This window comes from Meriones unguiculatus, chromosome 6 (genome assembly GCF_030254825.1).
Source record: "Meriones unguiculatus strain TT.TT164.6M chromosome 6, Bangor_MerUng_6.1, whole genome shotgun sequence".
NCBI classification, from domain to species: Eukaryota; Metazoa; Chordata; class Mammalia; order Rodentia; family Muridae; genus Meriones; species Meriones unguiculatus.
In genome coordinates this window covers 133,715,504-133,737,911 of record NC_083354.1, presented here as the reverse complement: position 1 = coordinate 133,737,911, position 22,408 = coordinate 133,715,504, and the positions used below count along the sequence as shown (strand labels likewise).

Sequence of the window (22,408 nt, the reverse complement as noted above, 5' to 3'; positions counted from 1 at the left end):
ACCATCACAATTATATGATAAAATTATGATCCCCTGCAACACGTGGCTTGAGGCCATTCTCAGGTGGGAAATTCTGGGAAATGATCCTGACCAAAGTCCATCTCTTGGTCAGTATTAAATACTTTACTAAAGCTTTCTTTAAATTTAGCCTAAAATGGTGGAGTTGGTTTTTCTGGCAAGTCTCAATATTAACACAAACAAGGAAATGAGATTTACAAAAAGCTAATGACTTATTATTATGTCACATTTTACAACAGCTCCTGAAATGTAGCCAAAGGTGTTAACTGTAAACAAACCCTCCTAGGAATCTAGAGTCAGAAAAGTCTACTGTACCTCCCTCACACCCACAGTAAATATTCTGGTACTAGCTCCCATCCTCCCTCCTATTGCATGAGAATGTTTATTGGCAACTGCTCCAACACCATTTATGAAGTATATGGAAAAATTAACAACCATTTTGGCTCCTGGGCTTTCAGAGCAGCAGGGACGACACCAAGACATGACCAAACATACTCTAAAAAGCTGGTAGGGAGGATAAACTCACCTGGACTGTGACCCTTGAAAAGGGAGTCATTGTGCTGCCAAGTATGCACTAAAAGCAGTGCTCGGAGACCAAGGCGTGCGCAGAGACAGAGATGCCTTGGGAACTCGCACACCGCACTCCCCGTCCCTGCGGTCTGCAGGTTACCATCACTAGCCAGTGGGCTGGGTGACACACAGAGGTGAAGCGCTGTTGCCTGGGAGAATTTTCAGCTCTCTCTGCCTTGCCACAGTGCGATGGCTTTCTCTGCAGATTGCCCAGAGGCAGTGGGCTCTGAGGAAGAAACTGGTGGTTTTAAGCAGCTGAGATTTGAAGATATTTATGTAGTTTAACCAGCCACGTCCTAAAGACAGGATTATTGGAGCTGGAGAGATGGCTCTGTTGTGGGGCACTCACCAGAGCAGCGTATTTGGACATGGTTTTAAGCCAAGACAAAGGCTTATTAGCCCACCAGGGTCTACTCTGGGTGCTCAGGATCCAAATGTAGCACTGAGCCTTTTTCAGGGCACGCTTTTAATCACACACACACTCACACACACACAGAATGTCGACAAACTTAGTGAGAACAGCCAGAAGCAAAGCTACAGAGGCCAAAATGCAAGGTTAGTAGGCACATTTAGGTGGATTAGGAATTTGTTCTCGTTTTGGGCAGGGACCATTGTTCACATACTGAGTTTTACAGCTTGCATGGGACTTCCACCATGGAGTCAGCTGTGCTAAGGGCCTACTAAGGTCTGGGACCTTGTCGTAGTGTAAGAGCACTGGCTGTTCTTCCAGAGGACTCGGGTTCAGTTCCCAGCACCCACAGGGCAGCTCACAACTCTCCGTAACTCCAGTTCCAGAGGATCCAACACCCTCACAGACACACATGCAAGCAAAATGCCAACGCACATAAAATAAAAATAAATCATTAAGAAAAAACAGGATTGTTTGCGAACAGTTTGGGTTTCTCCACTTGTGTATAATCCTTGAAATATATGAAAAAGCTTTCAGGAAACCCACAAGCTTCTAAAACTACAAATCTGCAAATGTTTTTCTGGTAACATGTAATATCAAGATTTCTCAGCCCCTGTTGCAGAAGGCCCTAAAACTAAGGCTCAGCCTTCTCTCTTTAGCTTTCTCTTTGGCACTGTCAGAGACGTTGGTCTTTGGTAGGTGTTACCCCCAATAGCTGATAAGCAATATTGTTTGAAGTTTTCCTGTATGTGCTGGCTGGATCTACTTCAACGTGACACAGGCTAGAGTAAGAGGACAGGAAGGAGCCTCAACTGAGAAAATGCCTCCAGAAGATTGGCCTGTACAAGTCTCTCGGACGTTTTCAACTTGGTGACTGGTGAGCGGTGCCACCCCTGGCCTGGTCTTGGTGCTCTCTGAAAGCAACTGAGCAATCCATGGAGTGTAAGCCCATGACCTCCGCCTCAGCTCCTGCCCTGACTGCCCTGTGACATGAACTCTAGAGGGAACAAACCCTTTCCTCCCCAAGTAGCTTTTGGTTACGGTGTTTGATCATAGCAAGAGAAACTGTAACTAAAACCCTGTCACTTGACATATTTTCTCATTTCTCCTCACTCCTTGAGTGGTTTCTTGTGTTCACTGCTAGATGCCTAATGCCAAACAAGCACTTATTAAATGACCAAATAAAAATCAAAGTGTTTAACTTTCATCATAACCTCAGAAAGCTTCACAACTCCAAAAAGTGAAAACAAACGACATGTTTTCTCGTGTGCAGTGCTATCTAATAACGCAGATCATTCTGAGAAATGGCTGACATGCTGAACACTCAGCAGGGCCCAGCCAAGTGGCCCAGCTAACTGTTTTTTTTAACTGTTTTTTTTTCTTTTCTTTTTCTGGACTGAGGATAATGAAGCTCAGTGGAAAAAATACTTGATACAATCCCCAGCACCAAGTTGGTGAGATTGTTTAAATAGTGCATTCCTAAAACATGAAGACTGCTATGAACTAAATGTTTATGTCACATTCACAAACTCTCCGTGTGAGAGTTACGTGAACTGGGATTTTCAGAAAATGATTAGGTTATGGATGTGAAGATCTCATAAACACAGCCATGCAGCTCCCTTTTCCTTTCGCCAGGTGAACAAACACTGAGGTAGCATTACCAGAAAATTTGAAGCACACCTCATTAGACAGTGGGTCTCTTTGTGTCTTGATCTTGACCTTCCTGACTCCAAAAGTGTAGGAAATGAAATTTTGTTGTTCTTTAGCTACTCAAATTATATTATAGCAAGCCAAGGGAACTAAAACAGACATAAACATGACATATAGTATTCTGTCAATTAACATATAATGCAGAAACTCCAAAGCCAATCTATTAACATGAGAATTTAATCTTTATTATGATGTGCTTACATACAGCAATGACAAAATAATGCTCAACAAGTTACATAGATATTTTTAAAATATTGTAAAATGGATAAAGGACAAGGAATGATAGCATGAATTTATTACCGATACTTGAATATAGTCATCTATTAAATACATTTGAATTGATGATTTCTACATAAACTAAACAATTTTAACACAGAAATAATTTTCCCAGTAATGCAATGGATGCTATCTAAAAGCTTGATTTTAATGAACATATTTGGTTTAGGTTTATTTGATCAGATGTCATGCAAAAAATAAGCTGAGTATAAAGTTCATGGAAAGAAGGCAGGGTATTGTTTTGTACTACAAAAATCTGATATACGGTGACATCTCACAGGTAATTTTCAGGACATTTTACTCAACTATAGCATAAAATCACTAATTCCTCACACATGCAAGCTAACACCTATTAGATATAATTCTATTGATATATTACTCTGAGCTGATGACAGTGATCATTTCCTTTACCATCTAATTGGGTAGTCATCATATAATTTTTTAAAACAAAAACATTAAACAACAATCTTAAATATTGATGTATATTTGTTTATGTCACAAACATTCACATAATTGGCACATCATCAAAATTTTATGATTTTAAATATGGAAAATCCAGGGGAATATTGGTGCTAGAGGTACCCTGTAAACCAATATCTAGGTAAAAATTTTCTCTTAACTTTCGAATTCACTGTGCCAAAACATTAAGTAGTTGAGTTGATCTGTAAACATTCTTGTTTATTTGCACTGTTTCCTGAGGTAATCTGAAAACTGTTGTTATTACAGTAGCTTCACAATTTAAAATTCCTGCAAACGTGCTTTGGAAAACTTCAATATAAAAACAAAAGTTTAAGTGTGGGCTTAAGTGAGTTTCCTCTCTTAAGTTTGATAAGAAATTCCTAGGTATCAAAATCAAACCATTTTCCTCTTTTTTTAGATGGAAAAAAAAAAAAACAAAACCAAAAACCCCACTCAAACTTTAGACTTTATGTCAGGTATATCTTTGCTAGGAGAAAAAAAAGGTTAACTATGTACATTTCTTTGGTGGGGACCACTGCTATGACCAAGGTGCCAAATTGAACAATTATTTTTCTAACTCGTTCTGGTGCTAGAATCTTCCATGTCCGTGGGTTACTTAGTAAATTCTGAATGTCTGATGAAACAGAAAACACTGGAAAGTTCTCTTTAGAGGGCATAACTGGGCTCAATGGATAAAATACATTTCTCCATCTTCAATAAAAAAAAAAAAATCAAGAGAATTACCATCGAAAGTTCCTCCACAATTTAAAGATAGAAGTTATGCAATGGTATTTAAATTTTCTGCATTACACATCTCAGGAGGTAATACTGGAGACTCTGTGCTGGTACACATGTCAAGAAGGTTTAATCCTGGCTGAAGGTCCACAGCTTCCAGCCTCTCTCCCTTCAAGTCTGCCCAAAGAATCAAGCACTGGCACTGATGAGTAAGGTCCTGAACCATTCCCTTTCATTCTGGTTCAGTCTTGTTTGTCAGTGAACCACTTCACTGAGTGGGTAGTAACATTTCTCAGGCTGTTTTCACAGGTCAGTCATTTGAATTGTAGAAGGAAACCTACCCTGCGTTACTACATAATTCTTTAAGGGAACACAAGTAGCAGCTCTGTGCCCCATTAAAGTAAAAGGCAAGCCCACCTGAATTTTTTATTTGTGTTGATAGGGATGAGACCAGGCCCTTGCACAGACCAGATGAGTCTCTGCACTGAGCTTCATCCCCAGCGACCCACGTGAATGTTTAAATGATGCTTATGAAGACAAAACCATGTGTAACATTTACTGAAGTATAGAAGTCAAAAATGTATTATATTCCCTTGTTAATTATAAGAATATGGTTTCCTACCATTTATAAATATAATTTGATAGTTTATAATTCAAAGACATCCTTAAACTTTAAAATATTCTATGTTCCTATGTAGACTATGAACTTTTAACTTGCCAATTCTTCATGTTACAATTCTCTATTTTTATTTTGGTTTTAACCAATCACTTGCAAATTATCTTTAATAAACTGCAAATGATTACTTTCTGAAATGTTTCAATACCTTCAAATATTCAATGCAACAAAATAATTAATACATTACTTGTAAACTTACATTACCAAAATTACAGTGGCTCCTTTTTACATGACCAAATCACATAAAATATGAAAAAATAATTATGTTACATTAGGCACTAGTTAAGACTGTTCTAGTAACATTTCCCATACAGTAACACACACACCCCACTGCAAAGCCCTGAGATGATTTTAAGTGGAGTGGGACAAGAATGAACAAACTTTCTTTCATAGTTATAAATTTACTTCAATGTTCACTAGAAAAAGAACAAGCACATAAAAATGTGAATTATGATTCAAAACAGGGGCAAGATCTTCAAAGGCTAAACGGGACAGGATGTAAATTGTAGCCTAAGACATACTACATCTACTCAGCTCATATGACATTTAGGAAATGGTATATTAAAGAATGATTCAATGTAGCATCACCTCTGAATGCTGTAATGATAGTCATATCAAAGAAGATTTCTCTATTTATTACTATCAAATTTTTTTGAGAGGGGGATCTCCAAGGACATGAAAATTAACATAAAACATGTTTTTACATTTAAGAATATAGATTTAAAAGCACTAATTAATTAATTTTTTAAATTGTTTTTTGAGACAGGGTTTCACTGTGTAGCCCTGGCTATCCTGGAACTGACTCTGTAGACCAGGCTGGCCTCAAACTCACAGAGATCTGTTTGCCTCTGCCTCCCAAATGCTGGGATCAAAGGCACGCGCCACCACTGCCCCATTAATTTCTTTTTAAAGAATGAACCATATGGTGAAAAAGTGAAACAACACTGGAAGGATGCACTGTTCCTAAAGACTACAAAGGTGTATTACATATTATAGTCACAACTGCAGCACTAAAATAAAGGTGAGCTAAGGGCCAGCTAGCGGAGAGTTAGACCTCTCTCTCATAAAAGAGAAGATACGCTTGTGCACTCAGCGCTCTTGACTCGGGCACCACCTGCACGCACGTGTCACTGACATGGACCCAGTGGCTGCCCCGCTCGCTCTCAGCTTCTTTTAAACCTGGCAGAACAGAAAGTGCACCTTAGAGTTAGTGTGTTTATACTCTCAATTGTAAGCAGTGACACTTTGATAAACTATTTTTAACTGGGAAGATCTTATTTTATGAGTGTTTTTCTTAGATTAAGTATTTCCTAAAATGAACAAATTCTTTCAAAGCACCAATATCACTAATAAATTATGTTAATAATCACTTCCAGTTAATAAAATTTTAATTTAAGTACCTAGTGTGCTATTAGCCTTAAAACACTTAATTTCTCAGAAAAAGAATTATTTTCAGCAAAAATGACAGAGGAGCGGCTGGCAAGACAGTGCAGCAGGAAAGGTGCTTGCTGTACCAGCTTGGTCGCCAGCTTGACCCCAAACCATACAGAGGACAGTGTATGTAAAACTCTTCTCTGACCTCCAAACACATGCAAACAGACATGCAGCAAACACAGACACACGAATAAGAAATGCAGCTAACACACTAATAAACGAGCTGGACATGGTGGCGCAGGCCTTTACTCCCAGCATGAGGTAGGCAAAAGCAGGTGGATCTCTGTGAGTCTCAGGCCAGCCTGATGTACACAGTAAGTTCCAGGCCAGACAGGGCTTTGTATTAAGACCCAGTGAGAAAACAAAAACAATAAAACAACCAATCAAATACCAGCAACACAACTAATGAGGCAGAGGTGAGAGGTGGCTCAGTAGTTGAGACCATGCTTGCTCTTGCAGAGGATTGGAGTTTGTTCCCGGCACCCATTGGGCAACCACAAACAACTCCAGAGGATCCCATGCCCTCCTCTGGACTCTGTAAGCAACTGCACCAACACTTAAACCGTCATCCACCCCGACAAAAAATACACCTGTTAATAGCACAGGGAATGGGGATGCCAATTCAATCCTACAACAGCCAGTTTCCATGCCCCCCTCTTCTGAGGACCTGGTGTCTCTTCAGAAGATTGGGTAATGTGCCTGGGAAGTGGCTCAGCGGTCAGAAGCACTAGTCACATGAGCTTAATGCTCTGCATTTGATCCCAGAAGCAGTTTGGGGAAAGCCAGATATCAGTGTCACGTATCCGTCACCCTGCATTCCCATGGGGGCGGAAACAAGAGGACAGCCCAGAATTCCCTGGCATGCTGTACACAGCAGTGAAAAAGCAAGAGAACATGGTGGAAGCAGAACCGACTGTTGGGGTTCCTCTCGGACAGCCGAGATAGGCCGTGCACACCAACACACACACACACACACACACACACACACACACACACACACTAATGTTGTTAAAACAAACAAAACCTACCACCTCTCTGAAGTAACTTTAAGAAACTACTTGTCACTTCATACTGCCTAAAAGGATACTACTTTTTGATTATTAAGATCCTTGAAGATACCAGGGCATGGTGGTATGCACCTGTATTCTCAGCAGAAGCAGGAGGATCTCTGTGAGTTGAGGCCAGCCTGGTCTACAAAGTGAGTCCAGGACTGCCAAGGCTACACAGAGAAACCCTGTCTCAAAAAAACAAACAAAAAACAAAAACAGAAAAAAAAAAGATTCTTGAAGATTACTTAAGCAGACTTACGAATAATAAAATGAATCCTTTGGAGATCTGTAAAATAATCACTGACTTTTTTCAAAAAAAGTAAGAATAAATTCTTTCATTCTTTAATTTACATAAGTAAGAATAAAAGATACTTGGGATTATCGAGGCTGTCACTGATCCTACATGAGCAGACAGCTCTATGGTTTGAAGCTGTTGGCGTTTGCTGGGACAGTCTCTCAGCTAGCTACCAACTTGACTTCTCCTGTACCATGTGGTTCTCACTGCCTGACCCCCTGCCCTTCTTTCCACCCAGAAGTCCTGCCCCTACTTCCTGCCCCTGCCACCAAGAAAAAGTCACACTGCTTACTCACCTAGTAGGCTGGGGAAGCTCTCCTTCCCCACAGCAGCCTCCCGTATTTTTAAAGGCAGGTGAAGAAGTGACATTTCCAGACTCTACTAGCAGTTAGGAACGCTCTTTTCCACAGCCAGCAATACACAATGTTTGTGGGTCGCCCCACAGAGGCTGGCTTACCTGGCCCAGTCTTCCTTCCAGTAATGTACTCGGATAACTTCCTGGAGGGCACCCTCACTTTCACGTAAGCAGTGTAATGGCCTCCTCTCATTGAGCCGCTGTGTTCCACTATTCCGTAGAGACCATAGAGAACTTTCTCTCCCACGCTTATGTTCTTTCAAACAAAGAAAGAAAAAGTAGCATTTGGTGAAAACTGCATAAAAAGTAGATGCATAAGAGAAATGTATTTTTAAAACCATACCGAGGTCGTCGGTGTCAAAGAACACAAGTCCACTGTGGAACAGCATTACAAAAACAAAACAAAGGAGGAAAAAACCTCAAGCCTAAATTTATCCAATCCTCTTTAATTACAACTGCCTGAATGCAGAAAACAATGATGACAAAGGGATAATCATCAAAATTTGAGTTATCGCAAAATAGAAGAAAGATTCCAGCCCCCGCGTTTAGTTTTTAAGAACATTGTGTTTTTCAAAGTACCTATTCTGCCTGGCAGTGGTGTCTCACACCTTTTATCCTAGCAGGAAAAAGAAGAAATTATACATTAAAATAGTATTAACATTATCAATTTACTTGTATACAGGTACATCTTTATGTACTGATTTTTAAATGAACTGAATACTAATTCACTTGAAGCTCATGTGTGAGACAACAGGAAGTATGAGCACTAAAGTCTGGAGGCTTAGTAAATTACACTCTGTGGCTGGGTTAAAATGGGAGTGAAGGCCAGGAGCAGGTAGCTCAGTGTACATGTGATGTCCTGGGTCAACTCCCGCCCCTTCCCACCAAAAAAGCAATCCACAGAAATAAATCTATGATGTTAGGGTGGTACAAGCACTTGAGAGGCTCATGAGTTCAGGACCAGTCTGGGCAAGAGAAAAACACAACAACAAAAAAGAGAACAGAGTACTTATTATATTGTAGGCATACATAATGAAATGATATGTTCTTCAAAGCACTAACAGGACATTATTTTAGGAATGGACGATGGAGGCTCTCTGTACTGTTCTGTCTACTTAGAAGTATGTTAGAAATTCCCTAGATCAGGTACTTTTTGTTGTTGTTGTTTTGAGAAAAGATTTCTCTGGGCAGCCTGGCTGTCATGAAACTTCCCCTGTAGACTAGAAGGAAGCCTTGAACTCAGAGATTCACCTGCCTCTGCCTCCCAAGTGCTAGGATAAAAGGTGTGAGACACCACTGCCAGGCAGAATAGGTACTTTGAAAAACACAATGTTCTTAAAAACTAAACACAGGGGCTGGAGAGATGGCTCAGAGGTTAAGAGCACTGGCTGTTCTTCCAAAGGCTGTTCAATTCCCAGCACCCACATGGTGGCTCCCAACATCTCACAAGGGCAGGAAAAATACTGAATAAATAAAAATAAATAAATCTTAAAAAAAAACAAAAAACAAAAAAAACCTAAACACAGAGCTTACAAAAACCATTGTTATTTGCTATACCACCTACTATTTCTAGGAGTAATGAAAGTGAGAACTGAATGTTAGCAACTGACAGAGGTGGCATTCCACATCAAATACATTGGAGTCATCAAAAAGCTGCATTCAATTTATCAAATTCAGTAATTATCCTATAACATACCACAAAGCCTAGACTTCTGGCCAGCAATCATGAATACGACACTCTATTACCCTAAAACTATTTTCCTCAATAAAATGTATGAGTTTTACTTGCACAAGTCTTACATGTAAGTACTTGCAAGCAATTATAAACCTTGTTAGTAAGGCATTAGCAATTTGGATCTACTGCATTCAGCTGATAAGTATGCAACTAAGAGTAGTATTGGTGAAATGGCATAAACAACACAGAATTGTGTTTATTTGCAAAAGATGCAGACCATTACAGATGTTAAAACATGGCTCATTATCTGGCTCACTCAGGAGCAGGAGGGCACAAAGCTATCATATCATCTGCTGATAAGTTAACAGGCAGCTTTGATGGTTGTGATCCCTGCATAATGCCTTACTCATCTTCCAAAAAACAAAAGTCACATCTGATGTATTAATATGCCACAATGACTCATTCAAGAAGAGACGCTTATTTAAACAAAAACAAAATCATAGTCTAATAAACAACAAGCATATCACTTGAAAGTTATTTAAAGTTCTTAAGATAGCATACCTTACAGGTAGCAGCACAGAATGGTGCTAAGTCAAGGGTAAGCGGAAAGTCTACATGTCTGTTTACTTTACGAAGACTCAAGCCAGCCTTAAAAAGACAAAATAAAAATTTTACTACAACAAAATTAAGTTTAAAGTGCCATGTTAATAAAAACCAAAAGAAGAATTCTAGAAGTTATTTTCATAGATATAAATAAAGCATGACTAATAATAGCCATATGAAGTTTCACATATTAAAAATTAGATTTCATATATTGTTATTAGAAAGGTTTGTTCATATAAGATTTTTTTCTACCATGAACAATACAGTAAACAATTACTTCCTCTGTGGCTTTTTACAACAATTAATGGAAAAATAAATGTAATGTGTAAAAGCTGGTCCACTGACATCCTGGCGTTAAAATGTACTTAACAAAGAGTCATGGATACCTAACTCAAGGGCTTGTTAAAAATGATCTTGAAGTAGGCAACCTCATCTAGGTCAGGGCAGAAAATGGGTACAAACAGATCTTATTAAGTGCTTCTCATTTCCTTCTTGTTGTTTTGTTTTGTTTTCCTAGACAGGGTTTCTCTCTGTAGCCCTGGCTGTCCTGGACTGGACTTGTGGACCAGGCTGACCTTGAACTCACAGAGATCCAACTGCTTCTGCCTCCCTGAGTGCTGGGATTACAGGCGTGTGTCACTGTGCCTGGCTGGTGTTTTTCATTTCTAAAACTCAATGATAAGCACTCAGTGATTAAAGACTTTGAACACTTGCACTATTTTTCAATAAAAGTAAATGGTACACAGTACATAAAATGAACTTTTATGATCCTAAGACTCTTATTTTTCGGGTCTGGAGAGATGACTCAGAGGTTAAGAGCACTGGCTGTTCTTCCAAAGTTGCTGAGTTCAATTCCCAGCAAACACATGGTGGCTCACAACCATCTTTAATGAGATCTGGTGCCCTCTTCTGGAATGCAGATGTACATGCAGGCAGAGTACTGAGTACTTAATAGAAAATAAACAAAGCAAATAAAAAAATATTTGTTTAAAAAAAAACTCTTATTTTTCTATTTAAGTAAAATTTACTATCTAAGAAAACTCTTCTTTTCAAAGCTAACTTTAAAAATGTATGTTCTCCATTATGTGGTGGTGTGGTGGTAATAAAAATTAACTGAGGGCTGGCGAGATGGTTCAGCAGGAAAAGGTATTTACTGTGCACGCCTGATGACCCAAGCTTGATCCCTGGAACCCATGGTGGAAGGAGAGAACTAGCTCTCCAAAGCTGTTCTTTCTCCTCTATGTGTGTATGCACATGCGCAAACACGCACACACACACACACACACACTAATAAATGTTAAAATTCTTTAAAGGGAACCACTATCAGAAGTGAATGCATGCTGATGAAATGAGAGGATGCTTAAATGCGAATGGTGTGCGAAAACAGAACAGGTGCTGCCTTTCCTGCAGGTCTTCCCTGACATCCCTGGTCTTTTCACTACACACCAATCACATCATCTCACCCTGTATTTGTCACTTTTTATTTTTGAGTTTTCTTTAAAGAAAAAATAAACCTTTGGTGAAAATATACCAACTAACTAATGCTGTCTGGCTGATGTGTGTGCATGTGTGTGTGCTCCCTCATGTGGCTGCACTTGCTCGTGTGTGCAGATGTGTGCATGTATTGGGATGTGTGCGTGTATGTGGAGCTAGGGGACTTCTGGTGTCATCACTGCTTTTGGAGACAGGGCCTCTTACTGGCCCACACTAGCTAATCAGCCTGTCTCTGCCTCCCCTCGGGGGGCATATACCGCCAGGACCAGTCTTTTGTTTGCTTGTCTGTTCATTAACACAGATTCTGGGGACCAATATCCGGTGCTCATGCTTACATGGCAGGCACTGTGTCAACTAAGCCATCTCCTGGCCCCAGATGATCAAGAGGATTCACATAGCTGACATGAAAGTACAAGATCATATGCAGAAATAATTGTCCAATTGTTCCTATAGTCAATTTCTTTACCTCCTTTTTTGTTTTTTTTTTTTTTTTACATCAGGTAACCTTTATAAGCATCCAGTACCAGCGATGAGATTATTCAGACAGGTGTGTTCTCCCCAGTCACCCTGAGACTGCTGGATACTGCTCCACAATAGAAAGGCTTCTATAAAGGCCTGGAGGATAAATCCTTTGCTAGGGGATAATTCTTAGAAAATATCTAGCATTACCTATGTAGTCTGTTGCCTTCTGTTTATAACAGAGTGAGTCTCCTCTCTCACTAAACTACAAATCAGACAGATGTCCTATACACTAGACACTAAATCTTCAGCTGGCTTGAGCCTAAGAAAAATGGCCATGTTGGGTGTGTCTCTATTTCAGTGCAGGAAGTTCTTAGAAGAGAGATTAATTAGGGAAGAGCCTTTGCTAAAAAAGAAAGAAGGAAAGGAAGGAAGGAAGGGAGGGAGGGAGGGAGGGAGGGAGGAAGGAAGGAAGCAAGCAAGCAAACAAGCTTGGTTTAAGGCATGACCTGCTGTCCATTGCTAAGCGACCTTCTAGGCGGTGTTACCAATGCAAACTCCCACTGCTGGCACATGTCTGCGTCTTCCTTCAGCCTGATGATTCTGTATCTTTCCTAAATTGCACAGTTACGAAAAAAAATCTCACTTTTCTATTTAATTTGCCTATTTTGTACTTGGAATTTGTATTCCTTCTTCTGGAGCTCTACACTCACTTATTGGGGCCAACATTTTTTCAGACTTTAAGAGTTGTCTGCATAGTTAGAAAATCAACCATTTAATATGTCTATGACAAAGATCTCTATTCAACTTGAGGTTTGTTTTTAAGTGTTGTGTATGGTTCTGAAATATAGCTCCAAAGCGACTACATAAAAACAAGATTTTAGAGATACTAAGAAACAAAGAGTTCGATGTTACTTAGGAACCTGTCCCCACCGTTTCCAACCCTTGGGAACAAGGCTTTGCTTAGGTAACACTCAGCTTCAGAACAAAAAGGGACTGAAGTTTTCATATTCTTAAATATCCCCCTTAAAGTACACAAGTTGTTAAGCTGTCATAACAAGGATGCATATACTAAATACAAACGAGTTAGTTTCTTCATCTAGTATGGCCTTGTTCACAGTCTGTGAGATGCACCTTCTGCAGGCATCCAGCCAACACATCTCTCCACCATGTTTCTGCAACACTGCCTGTGGAGAATCATGGGCTTGCTTGTTTTGGTTTGGTTTTGGTTGATGTTATTGCTTAAGGTCTCACTATGGAGCTCTGGCTATCCTTGAACTCACAAAGTTTCCCCATGATGTGCCTCCCACACCAAGTGCTGAGATTAAAGGCCCGAGTTTTAATCCCTAACAAGTATCTAACTCTTTGTCCTCTCTCCCCCTCTCCTTCTTTACCCCTCTCCCTCCTTTACTAACACTTTACCAACTGAGCAATTTCCCTAGTCTCGATTACTAATTTTATTTTAAAGTACAAACTTCTAACTTAAAAAAAGAAGCTACAGTACTTAGCAGTCTATATTTATTTCTTCTAGAAAAATTGAAGTTATTAAAAAAAAAAAAAAAAAAAAGGTCAGCCCTGGTGACACAGGCTTATAGTCCAGCTACTCAGGAAGCCAGAACAAGATTACAATTTCAAGGCTTTCCCAGACTACACAGAAAAATCCAGACCAGCGTCTGGGCTATCTCCAGAGACCCTGTCTCAAATTTAAAACAAAAAAGAAAAACAGAGCAAGAGCTGTCAGTGGGAGAGCACCTGCCTAGTAAACAGAAAACCCTGGGTTCAAACCAAACACCACAAAGAAAACAAAACCCCAGTGAACAAAAGGTTAAATTCATAAGCAGTTAAAAGAAAGGCATCTCTTCAACACTAAAAACATCTAGGCTACCTTCTACTGAAGTCTTGTGGGTGTAGGGCCTTCCAGGTCAAAGAGCTCAAAGAACTGTGTGGGCTTTGCCTTTCTGCTCCTTACAATTCTCCCCTTCTTCCTCCCCCTTGTGTTTTATTTCCAAGACAGGATTTCTCTGTGTAGCCTTGGCTGTCCAGGACTCTCTTTGTAGACCAGGCTGACTTCAAACTCAGAGAGATCCATCTGCCTCTGCCTTCCCAAGTGCTGGGATTAAAGGCATGTGCCACCACAACTGGCTTGTAATTCCTCTTAATAAGATTTAATCTCGGGGACAGGAGCTCCACAACAAGATCAACAGAGCCAAAAAATCTAGGCTCAGGGGGTCCTGCAGATACTGATGCATGGATCTGCAAGGACCACTCGTGGAGAGGACCTAGACCCCCTGCTCAGATGAAGCCCATGGGCAGCTCTGTCTCAATGTGGGTTCCATAGTGAGGGGAGCAGAGGCAGTCAATGGCATGAACTCCGCCATTCCAATGGTTGTCCGCTCATTGATCACCTCCCCCTGTCAAGGTGGCCTTACTAGAGAAAGAGGATCCAGGCAGTCTTGATGAGACCTGATAGGCTAGGGTCAGATAGTAGAGAAGGAGAGCCTCCCCTATCAGTGGACTGGGGGAGGACATAGAGGGAGAAGAGGGAAGAGGGTGGGACTGGGAGATGAGGGAAGGGGCCACAGCCGGGATACAAAGTGAATAATTTTTTTAATAAATGATAGTGATAAAGAAAAAATTTTTAAAGAATTAGTCTCCATTAAAACACACCTGTAAGCACATACCACTCAGAGACATCACTTGGGTTACAACCACTTAAATCTTTCAATAATGTGAATCAGGCATTTTTCCCTAGTGCAGGAAATTCTACATGATATTTACATATGTGTGTATATGTATATGTGTGTGTGTGTGTGTGTATGTATGTATATTTATATATTTAATTCCAGGAGACACTTTCTAATGTTTAACAATTTCCCATAGCTCTGCAGACATTCCATGAATGTGGTTACAGTGTTGTAAATGGACTCTTACCTGGTGGAATCTTTTAAGATGAAGAATCAGGATAGCTGGAACAGCAGATATGAGAAGTTGCTTCCTGGCATTAGTGTAAACTCCTCCTACTTTCTTTTCTGCATAAAATATAAATTTGCTTGTAAAATATAATTGAATAGATTACTTATAAAACAGCAGACATTTAGATAAAGCTATTTATATACTGCTGCATCATGTTTTGGGTTGGGTTTTTTTGGGGGAGAGGGCATAGCCATGCTTTCTCTTTGTAGCCTTCACTGCTCTGGGACTCACTCTGTAGACCAGGCTGGCCTCAAACTCAGAGATCCGCCTCCCTCTGTCTCCCGAGTGCCAGGACAAAAGCATGAGCCATCACAGCTGGCTACACCATAGTTTACAAAGAGTGAAGAAACTCCTTTTTAAATGCATGTTTGTGTGTGTGTGTTGTATATGTTGTGTGTATGTTGTGTGTATATGGTGTATCTGTGTTGTGTATATAGTACTGTGTTGTATATGTTGTATGTTTGTTGAGTGTATGGTGTATCTGTGTTGTGTATGTTGTGTTGCCTATGTGTATGTTGTGTGTGTCATGTATGTTCTGTGTATGTGTTGTGTATGTTGTGTGTATGGTGTATCTGTGTTGTGTATGTAGTGTTGTGTTGTATATGTTGTGTGTATGTTGTGTGTATGGTGTATCTGTGTGTATGTGCATATGTATGTTGTGTGTATGTTGTGTGTGTTTGTTGAGTGTATGGTGTATCTGTGTTGTGTTGTGTATGGGGGGGTGTGTGTTTGTTGAGTATATGGTGTATCTGTGTTGTGTTGTGTATGGGGGTGTGTGTGTGTTTGTTGAGTGTATGGTATATCTGTGTTGTGTTGCGTATGGGGGTGTGTGTGTGTTTGTTGAGTGTATGGTGTATCTGTGTTGTGTTGTGTGTGTGTGTGTTTGCTGAGTGTATGGTGTATCTGTGTTGTGTTGTGTGTGTGTGTGTTTGTTGAGTGTATGGTGTATCTGTGTTGTGTTGTGTGTGTGTTTGTTGAGTGTATGGTGTATCTGTGTTGTGTTGTGTATGGGGGTGTGTTTGTGTTTGTTGAGTGTATGGTGTATCTGTGTTGTGTTGTGTGTGTTTGCTGAGTGTATGGTGTATCTGTGTTGTGTTGTGTTGTGTGTGTGTGTGTTGAGTGTATGGTGTATCTGTGTTGTGTTGTGTGTGTTTGCTGAGTGTATGGTATATCTGTGTTGTGTTGTGTGTGTGTGTGTGTTGAGTGTATGGTGTATCTGTGTTGTGTTGTGTGTGTGTTTGTTGAGTGTATGGTGTATCTGTGTTGTGTATGGGGGTGTGTTTGTGTTTGTTGAGTGTATGGTGTATCTGTGTTGTGTTGTGTGTGTTTGCTGAGTGTATGGTGTATCTGTGTTGTGTTGTGTTGTGTGTGTGTGTGTTGAGTGTATGGTGTATCTGTGTTGTGTTGTGTGTGTTTGCTGAGTGTATGGTGTATCTGTGTTGTGTTGTGTGTGTGTGTGTGTGTTGAGTGTATGGTGTATCTGTGTTGTGTTGTGTTGTGTGTGTTTGTTGAGTGTATGGTGTATGTGTTGCAGGAGGTGGGGTGGTTAATGCACACTGTGTACAGGTATGTGGAGGCCAGAAGTCGACAGTGGCGGCTTTCTTAGTCAGTTCTCCACTTGTCTTCTGTGTTTGAAGACAAATGGTGTCTGTCAAGATGCTGCAGGGCTCTGTTAGAGCTCAGGCTGTAACCACAGAAATCCATCTGCCCTCCCTCCCGAGGCACATCCCATTGCCCTTGGCTTCAAGGGTGCTGGGGCTCGGAACTCAGGTCTTCATGCTTCTTCCAACAGTTTACGTACCAAGCCCTCCTGCCCACCCCAAGCAACAGTCTGGCCACCAAGCACCTTCTGTCCATTTCTCAGTGCTGGAGAAAACTTAGCAGGTGAGAAGTCCCCTTCCTCTAGCCAGCACTAGATTCAGGGCACAGGCATGCTTAAGAACACCAAATACATATCTTGGTCTTATAAGAAATTGAAGGGTTTCTGTGAAAGCCAGTAACCTCAGATCCCACTAGTGAGTCAACCATAAGTTTTAGGGATATTTCAGAAAGGCTTTAAATAGATAGAGCCCTCAATTTAGACTACATGGGTTGGAATTTCCAAGACAGGGACATGTACTTCTTGGTCATTTACTGCAATTTCTCCTGTGAATCTGTGCCCAGCCAGTGTCCTGAGCTCAGAGAAGTAAGACAAAGACCATTCAAGAGGCTCAATGTACACAAGTTCTGTGCTCACCAGGTAAGAAACTATAAACCACCAGTCACCGCCAACCCATCAGGAACTCAGAAAGCAAGCCAGCTAGCTGTCTACCTGCGGGACTGGCTTCCTTTTGGCACTTCTGTCTCTTTTCAGTGCAGTCCTCACAGAGAAGCTTGTTGTTGCCCATTAGCAGCTCCATGGACGTGAACTGGTAGAGACAGGACTGCACTGAGCACTCCTTAGAAGTAGTTACATAGCTCTGAGAAAGAGTCTGGAAAGCATGCTGAGCACTGTGAAACCTCATATGCTTTCCCTCTGAAAAACACAAATTATTTGGGACATTTAGTGGCTGTTTTTCCCGGTGAAAATCCCTGTTTCCAATCACAGTGCCGCTCAAATGAAGCTCAGCGACCGCTTCAGCCATTTCCTCTTCACTGTGTGTCTCCCTGGCGGGTGGCAATTCACTTGCCACTGGGGGACGCAAGTGCTGCTCTGTGTGCCCACAGGAGTCCCCACTGGACGGGGGCGGCACAGGCTGGGGCGCGCTCTCTGAGTCAGAAGCTTCGCTGTCTGCATCGGCACTGCTCTCAGCCAGGCTGGCTTCCTTCTCGCTGCCGTCAGTGGGGCTTTCGTTCCGTGACGACCCAGTGCTCCCGGTGCTGGCAAACCCACCCGCTTCCGAGTTCTCACTCTTCTGATATGTGACAACAGTTTTCTCTTCTCCAGACGGCAATTTTCTTAAGTGTTTTCTGTCATGACTTAGCTGATTCTGTAAGTTGACAGTATTTTTCAGAGAAAAGAATCTTGTGACCTTATTGAAAACAAATGCCACTAAAGTCATATTTAACCACCCACAATATTTCAATAAATACTTCTCTGACATCCATTTCAAAATCTACCTTTGAGAGACTATTCTAAAACATATTCAGTGAAAGCGCAGTGAATAGAAATTTTTGCACGGAAAATTACGTGGGATCAAGAAGCATTACCACAGTGGTTGGAAGAGAACATAGGAGGCGATCCCATGGTCTTTCTCAGGGTTTCCACTCCTCTCACTATTTCCCTCTGCTGGGAGGCGCTTGCTGAAGCCCAGCGGCTCTGAAACACGGAATGGATCCTCCTGATCCCCACTGTGGACACCTTCTCCCATGCCTCTATCTTTTCCAGCTGGACTCCAGAGCTTCTGTCCCTTCTCTCCAAGTGTGGGGCTTTGAACCACATGTGCCCTCTACTGGGAATATCCCAGGCTTTTTCTGCTCAGTATCTGAAGATCCCTCCGACCCCCTTCACCCCAGATTAGTTCATCCCTTTTACAGTGGTTTATTTCATTTTAACTTGATACTTGCCAACATCTCCCCTCTGAAAGAGTGATCTACCTCAGTGATGCAACTGTAGTACAATACAATACAAAGGTCAACAACCATCAGCTCAGTGCTTAAACTTCACTTATTTAAAAAATACTCAGTGAGTTTCTGCTAACACACCAATTCTGAGGGTAAAGTCCATTTTAAACCTTAAAAACACAGAACAAATGAGAATGGTAAAGAAGAAATATTTTTCTTTTTTGAATTTTCTCAAAATTCTCAATGGGAGGCAGCCAAGGTGGTGATATGGAAGTAAGAGGAGAAAAAAAAAATGAGTTCAGTCTGAACTACATAGTGAGTACTTGTCTCAAAAAAACTAAAGACTGGGGCCAGAGAGATGGTTCAGCGGTTAAGAGCACTTGTTCTCACAGAGGACCTGGGATAAAGTCTCAGCGTCCACATGGCAGCTCACAACCATCTATCACTCCAGTTCCATCTGATGCTGGAACCCACAGTATTAGACTGGTGTTTCTACTTGTGAACATGCCTGAGAGTTTTCAAAATTAAAATATTAAAAGCATACCCAAAGCTAGGCAGTGCTGGCGCACGCCTTTAGTCCCAGCACTTGGGAGGCAGAGGCAGGCAGACCTCCGAGTTTGAGGCCAACCTGGTGTTTACAGATAAGTTCCAGGACAGAGAAACCCTGTCCTGAAAAACCAAAACCAAAACCAAACCAAACCAACAAAAATCCACACCCCTCCCCAGTCTGACTTGCCTTATCTTTAGGTGAGGAATGCTTCTTGGCAGCTCTGGGTTGGTGGGTATTTTCTATGGTAACGGTGCCCTTGTTATGGTCTTGGTCTGTCTCCTGTAAACTTCTGCATTTACTCATTTTCCCCAAAAGTACAGGTTTTGAAACCTATGCCACATGTAATATAAAACATTTTTAGCAAATAAATTCTTTCCAAAATTTGTAACTTACTAGAAATGTAAAAAAGTAATTTTCTTTTTTAAAAATTCTTCTATTAGTATGGGTGTTTTGTTGGCATGTATGTCTGGACACCACTTGCATGCAGTGGTGGAAGCCAGAAGAGGGTGCTGGGTGCCCTGGAACTAGAACTGGAGTTACAAACAGTTGTGAGCTCACTAGCCCTGTGGGTGCTGGGAGCTAGACGCAGCTCCCCTGGAAAGGCAGCCAGTGCTCTAACTGCTGTGCCATCTCTCCACCCCACTTCAATTGTCTTAACAACTTAAAAATGCAAGGTTTAAAGATTAAATCCAGAGAATTCGAAAGCATGAAGGTGATAGCAAACACACCACTCAAGCCCAATTCTGTGTAAACCATGACTGTGAGAACAGTTAACCCAACAGGTGTTTATATAAATGAAGGAAGGAATGCACACTCTCACGGGTTTCATGCCTACTTCTCCTTACCCTTTCTTCTATAATAGGAAGTGAAATATCAATGAAGGGATCCTTCATGGTGGAGATCTTAAAAAGGAGAAACAGATTGAAAAGTTCAGTTAGAATTCTAACATAGATACAGACTGTTGTTAAAGAGCAATAAAATCAAACTTCCCAGATGACTTAAAATACAATGTGAAGTGTTAAGAATAAACAGTCTGACAGTGTGACCAATTTCTTAGGATAATCTGTTTTACATTCCTGTGTAAGAGAGGAATTTGTGCCCAATATCTTATAAATCATAGTAAAAGTCATAGTCACATTTTATGTTTCAATGTCATAGGCAAGAGGGGATATAATATTCCTGGTTTTCTAAAACTAGAGAGGGCAGAAAAACTGGACATTGAGACCCTTTAACTACTAAAATCCTGATTAAAAAAAAAAAAGTTTAACCTACCACACTCAGCCACATGTTCAGAAATATTTCTTAATAAGCAGTTGAAAAGTCTATAAAATTTCATGCATATTTATGTTGTTAAAGATGGTATTAAAATAAGAATTACTAAATTCAAAGATTAAGTCAAAAGTACACACACTCATGAACACTTTTTGTACATCACATAACCACACACACACACACACACACACACACACCCTAAATCAAATGTGACAGTCTTCTGCTGTCACACTATAGGACACTGCAGTCTTACAGTTACTTGTGTCACAGATACTTCTCTCTCACCCGAATCCCAGTAGAAGCTAATATATCTGCTCATAGTAAGATGTGCTTCTCTGACGGGTGGATCGACCTGCATCCTCCCACTCAGGCCGACCAAGAACGCCAGTTCAAAGCCAGCCTGAGCTATAGACACATAGAAATCCACCCAGGAGAACACCAGTTCTAAGCCAGCCTGAGCTACAGACACATAGAAAACAGTGAAGAGCCAAGTAACCTCCCAAGGAAGTCAGGAGGAAAATTAAAGTCACACATGTGAACACACTTAGAAAAACTAAGAGTGTGCTTACTTTTTAGAAGTGGAAAGTACATTTTACAAAAGCCCATTACATAGTCATCTGTCTTAATGACTGTTCAAGACCTCACATAGAAGACAGCCTCTCTGCTGCCATTATCAGAGGCTGTTTTAAATTAGAAAAGCTGAATAGCAAGCTGACTACTGAAGACACTCACTCAGAGGAGTTGACTTGTCATCTTTATCTGATCCCTGCAGGAAAGCTAAGTGATGACTGTTGCCATAACAGTACACTTCTCCTTTTTTATTTTATTTTATTTTATTTTATTTTATTTTATTTTATTTTATTTTTTGTTTGTTTTTCAAGACAAGGTTTCTCTGTGTGGCCTTGGCTGTCCTGGACTCACTTGTAGACCAGGCTGGCTTCAGACTCACAGCAATCCTCCTGCCTCTGCCTCCCGAGTGCGGGACCACAGTCGCGCACCCCTGCAAGCCAGCAGCTAACTCACAGCGATCCTCCTGCCTCTGCCTCCCGAGTGCTGGGATCACAGGCACGCACCCCTGCGAGCGAGCAGCTACTTCTACTTTCCTCAGTCATGGTTCCATGCACTATAAGCTTTATGGTGGTTCATGCACTATAAGCTTTATTATAATCTTTGAGCCTTGGTAAGCAAAGCCCATGAGTCTTCACAATTTAAAAAGGCAGTTCACTTACACAAAACTAGTCATTTCTGGGACACCATGAAGGTGCTTTAAGTGGTTCTGTGTATGAAACAAGTGTTGAGAATCTGACTTGGTCCTTCCTGTTATTGAAAGTGAGTCTATCAATTTATCACATCACATCCTTGCCCTTATTTTGCTATTGTTATTAACCAATAACCACTGTGATACTTGAGAAATAAAACAACACAACAAAAACAAGGGGATTGTAGTATTCTCTATGAGGTAAATTCTAGGTACATACATTTGCACATTCTTCACACATGACTGTGCTAGTTAATTCACCAATAAAGATCCGATCTATGAAGTTCATCTTCACGCCTTCTTTTCCATAGGCTGTAAAAAGAATCCATTTTTTTAATTAAGAAATTCACAAGATAGTCATAGATCCAACAGTGTCATGCCATAATTTATTTATGCAAAACTCATCTGGATAAAATATTGCTCCTGAATTGTATCCAATAATGTATTTTGTTATATTATGTTACCTCTTTCTCCTTGACAATTTGGTAGAGGAAATGTCCGGGTTAGCAGCACTCACCTTTACTGCTGAGTCATCTTGCCAGCTCAAACTGTTTTTAAGAGGTAAAATAAATATAGCAATAGCTACTAACTCATA

At 40.8% G+C, this 22,408-nt stretch overlaps 1 protein-coding gene across 4 annotated transcripts in view; it reads right to left on the bottom strand.

Moving 5' to 3' along the window:
• Window positions 1-2,870: 2,870 nt before the first annotated feature.
• Usp45 (ubiquitin specific peptidase 45) overlaps window positions 2,871-22,408 on the bottom strand; it is a 65,352-nt gene continuing 45,814 nt past the window's right edge. For 3 of the 4 annotated variants that reach the window (XM_060386054.1, XM_060386055.1, XM_060386057.1), the window contains 8 exons: window positions 22,034-22,125; window positions 20,129-20,185; window positions 19,470-19,613; window positions 17,502-18,159; window positions 15,149-15,246; window positions 10,223-10,309; window positions 8,089-8,242; window positions 2,871-6,032 (listed from right to left, as the gene is read on the bottom strand). In XM_060386054.1, the coding sequence (XP_060242037.1) occupies window positions 5,902-6,032; window positions 8,089-8,242; window positions 10,223-10,309; window positions 15,149-15,246; window positions 17,502-18,159; window positions 19,470-19,613; window positions 20,129-20,185; window positions 22,034-22,125 (1,421 nt within the window). In that variant the 3' untranslated portion in view covers window positions 2,871-5,901. The remainder of the gene's footprint in view (window positions 6,033-8,088; window positions 8,243-10,222; window positions 10,310-15,148; window positions 15,247-17,501; window positions 18,160-19,469; window positions 19,614-20,128; window positions 20,186-22,033; window positions 22,126-22,408) is intronic. The other variant, XM_060386056.1, reaches the window with a different exon arrangement.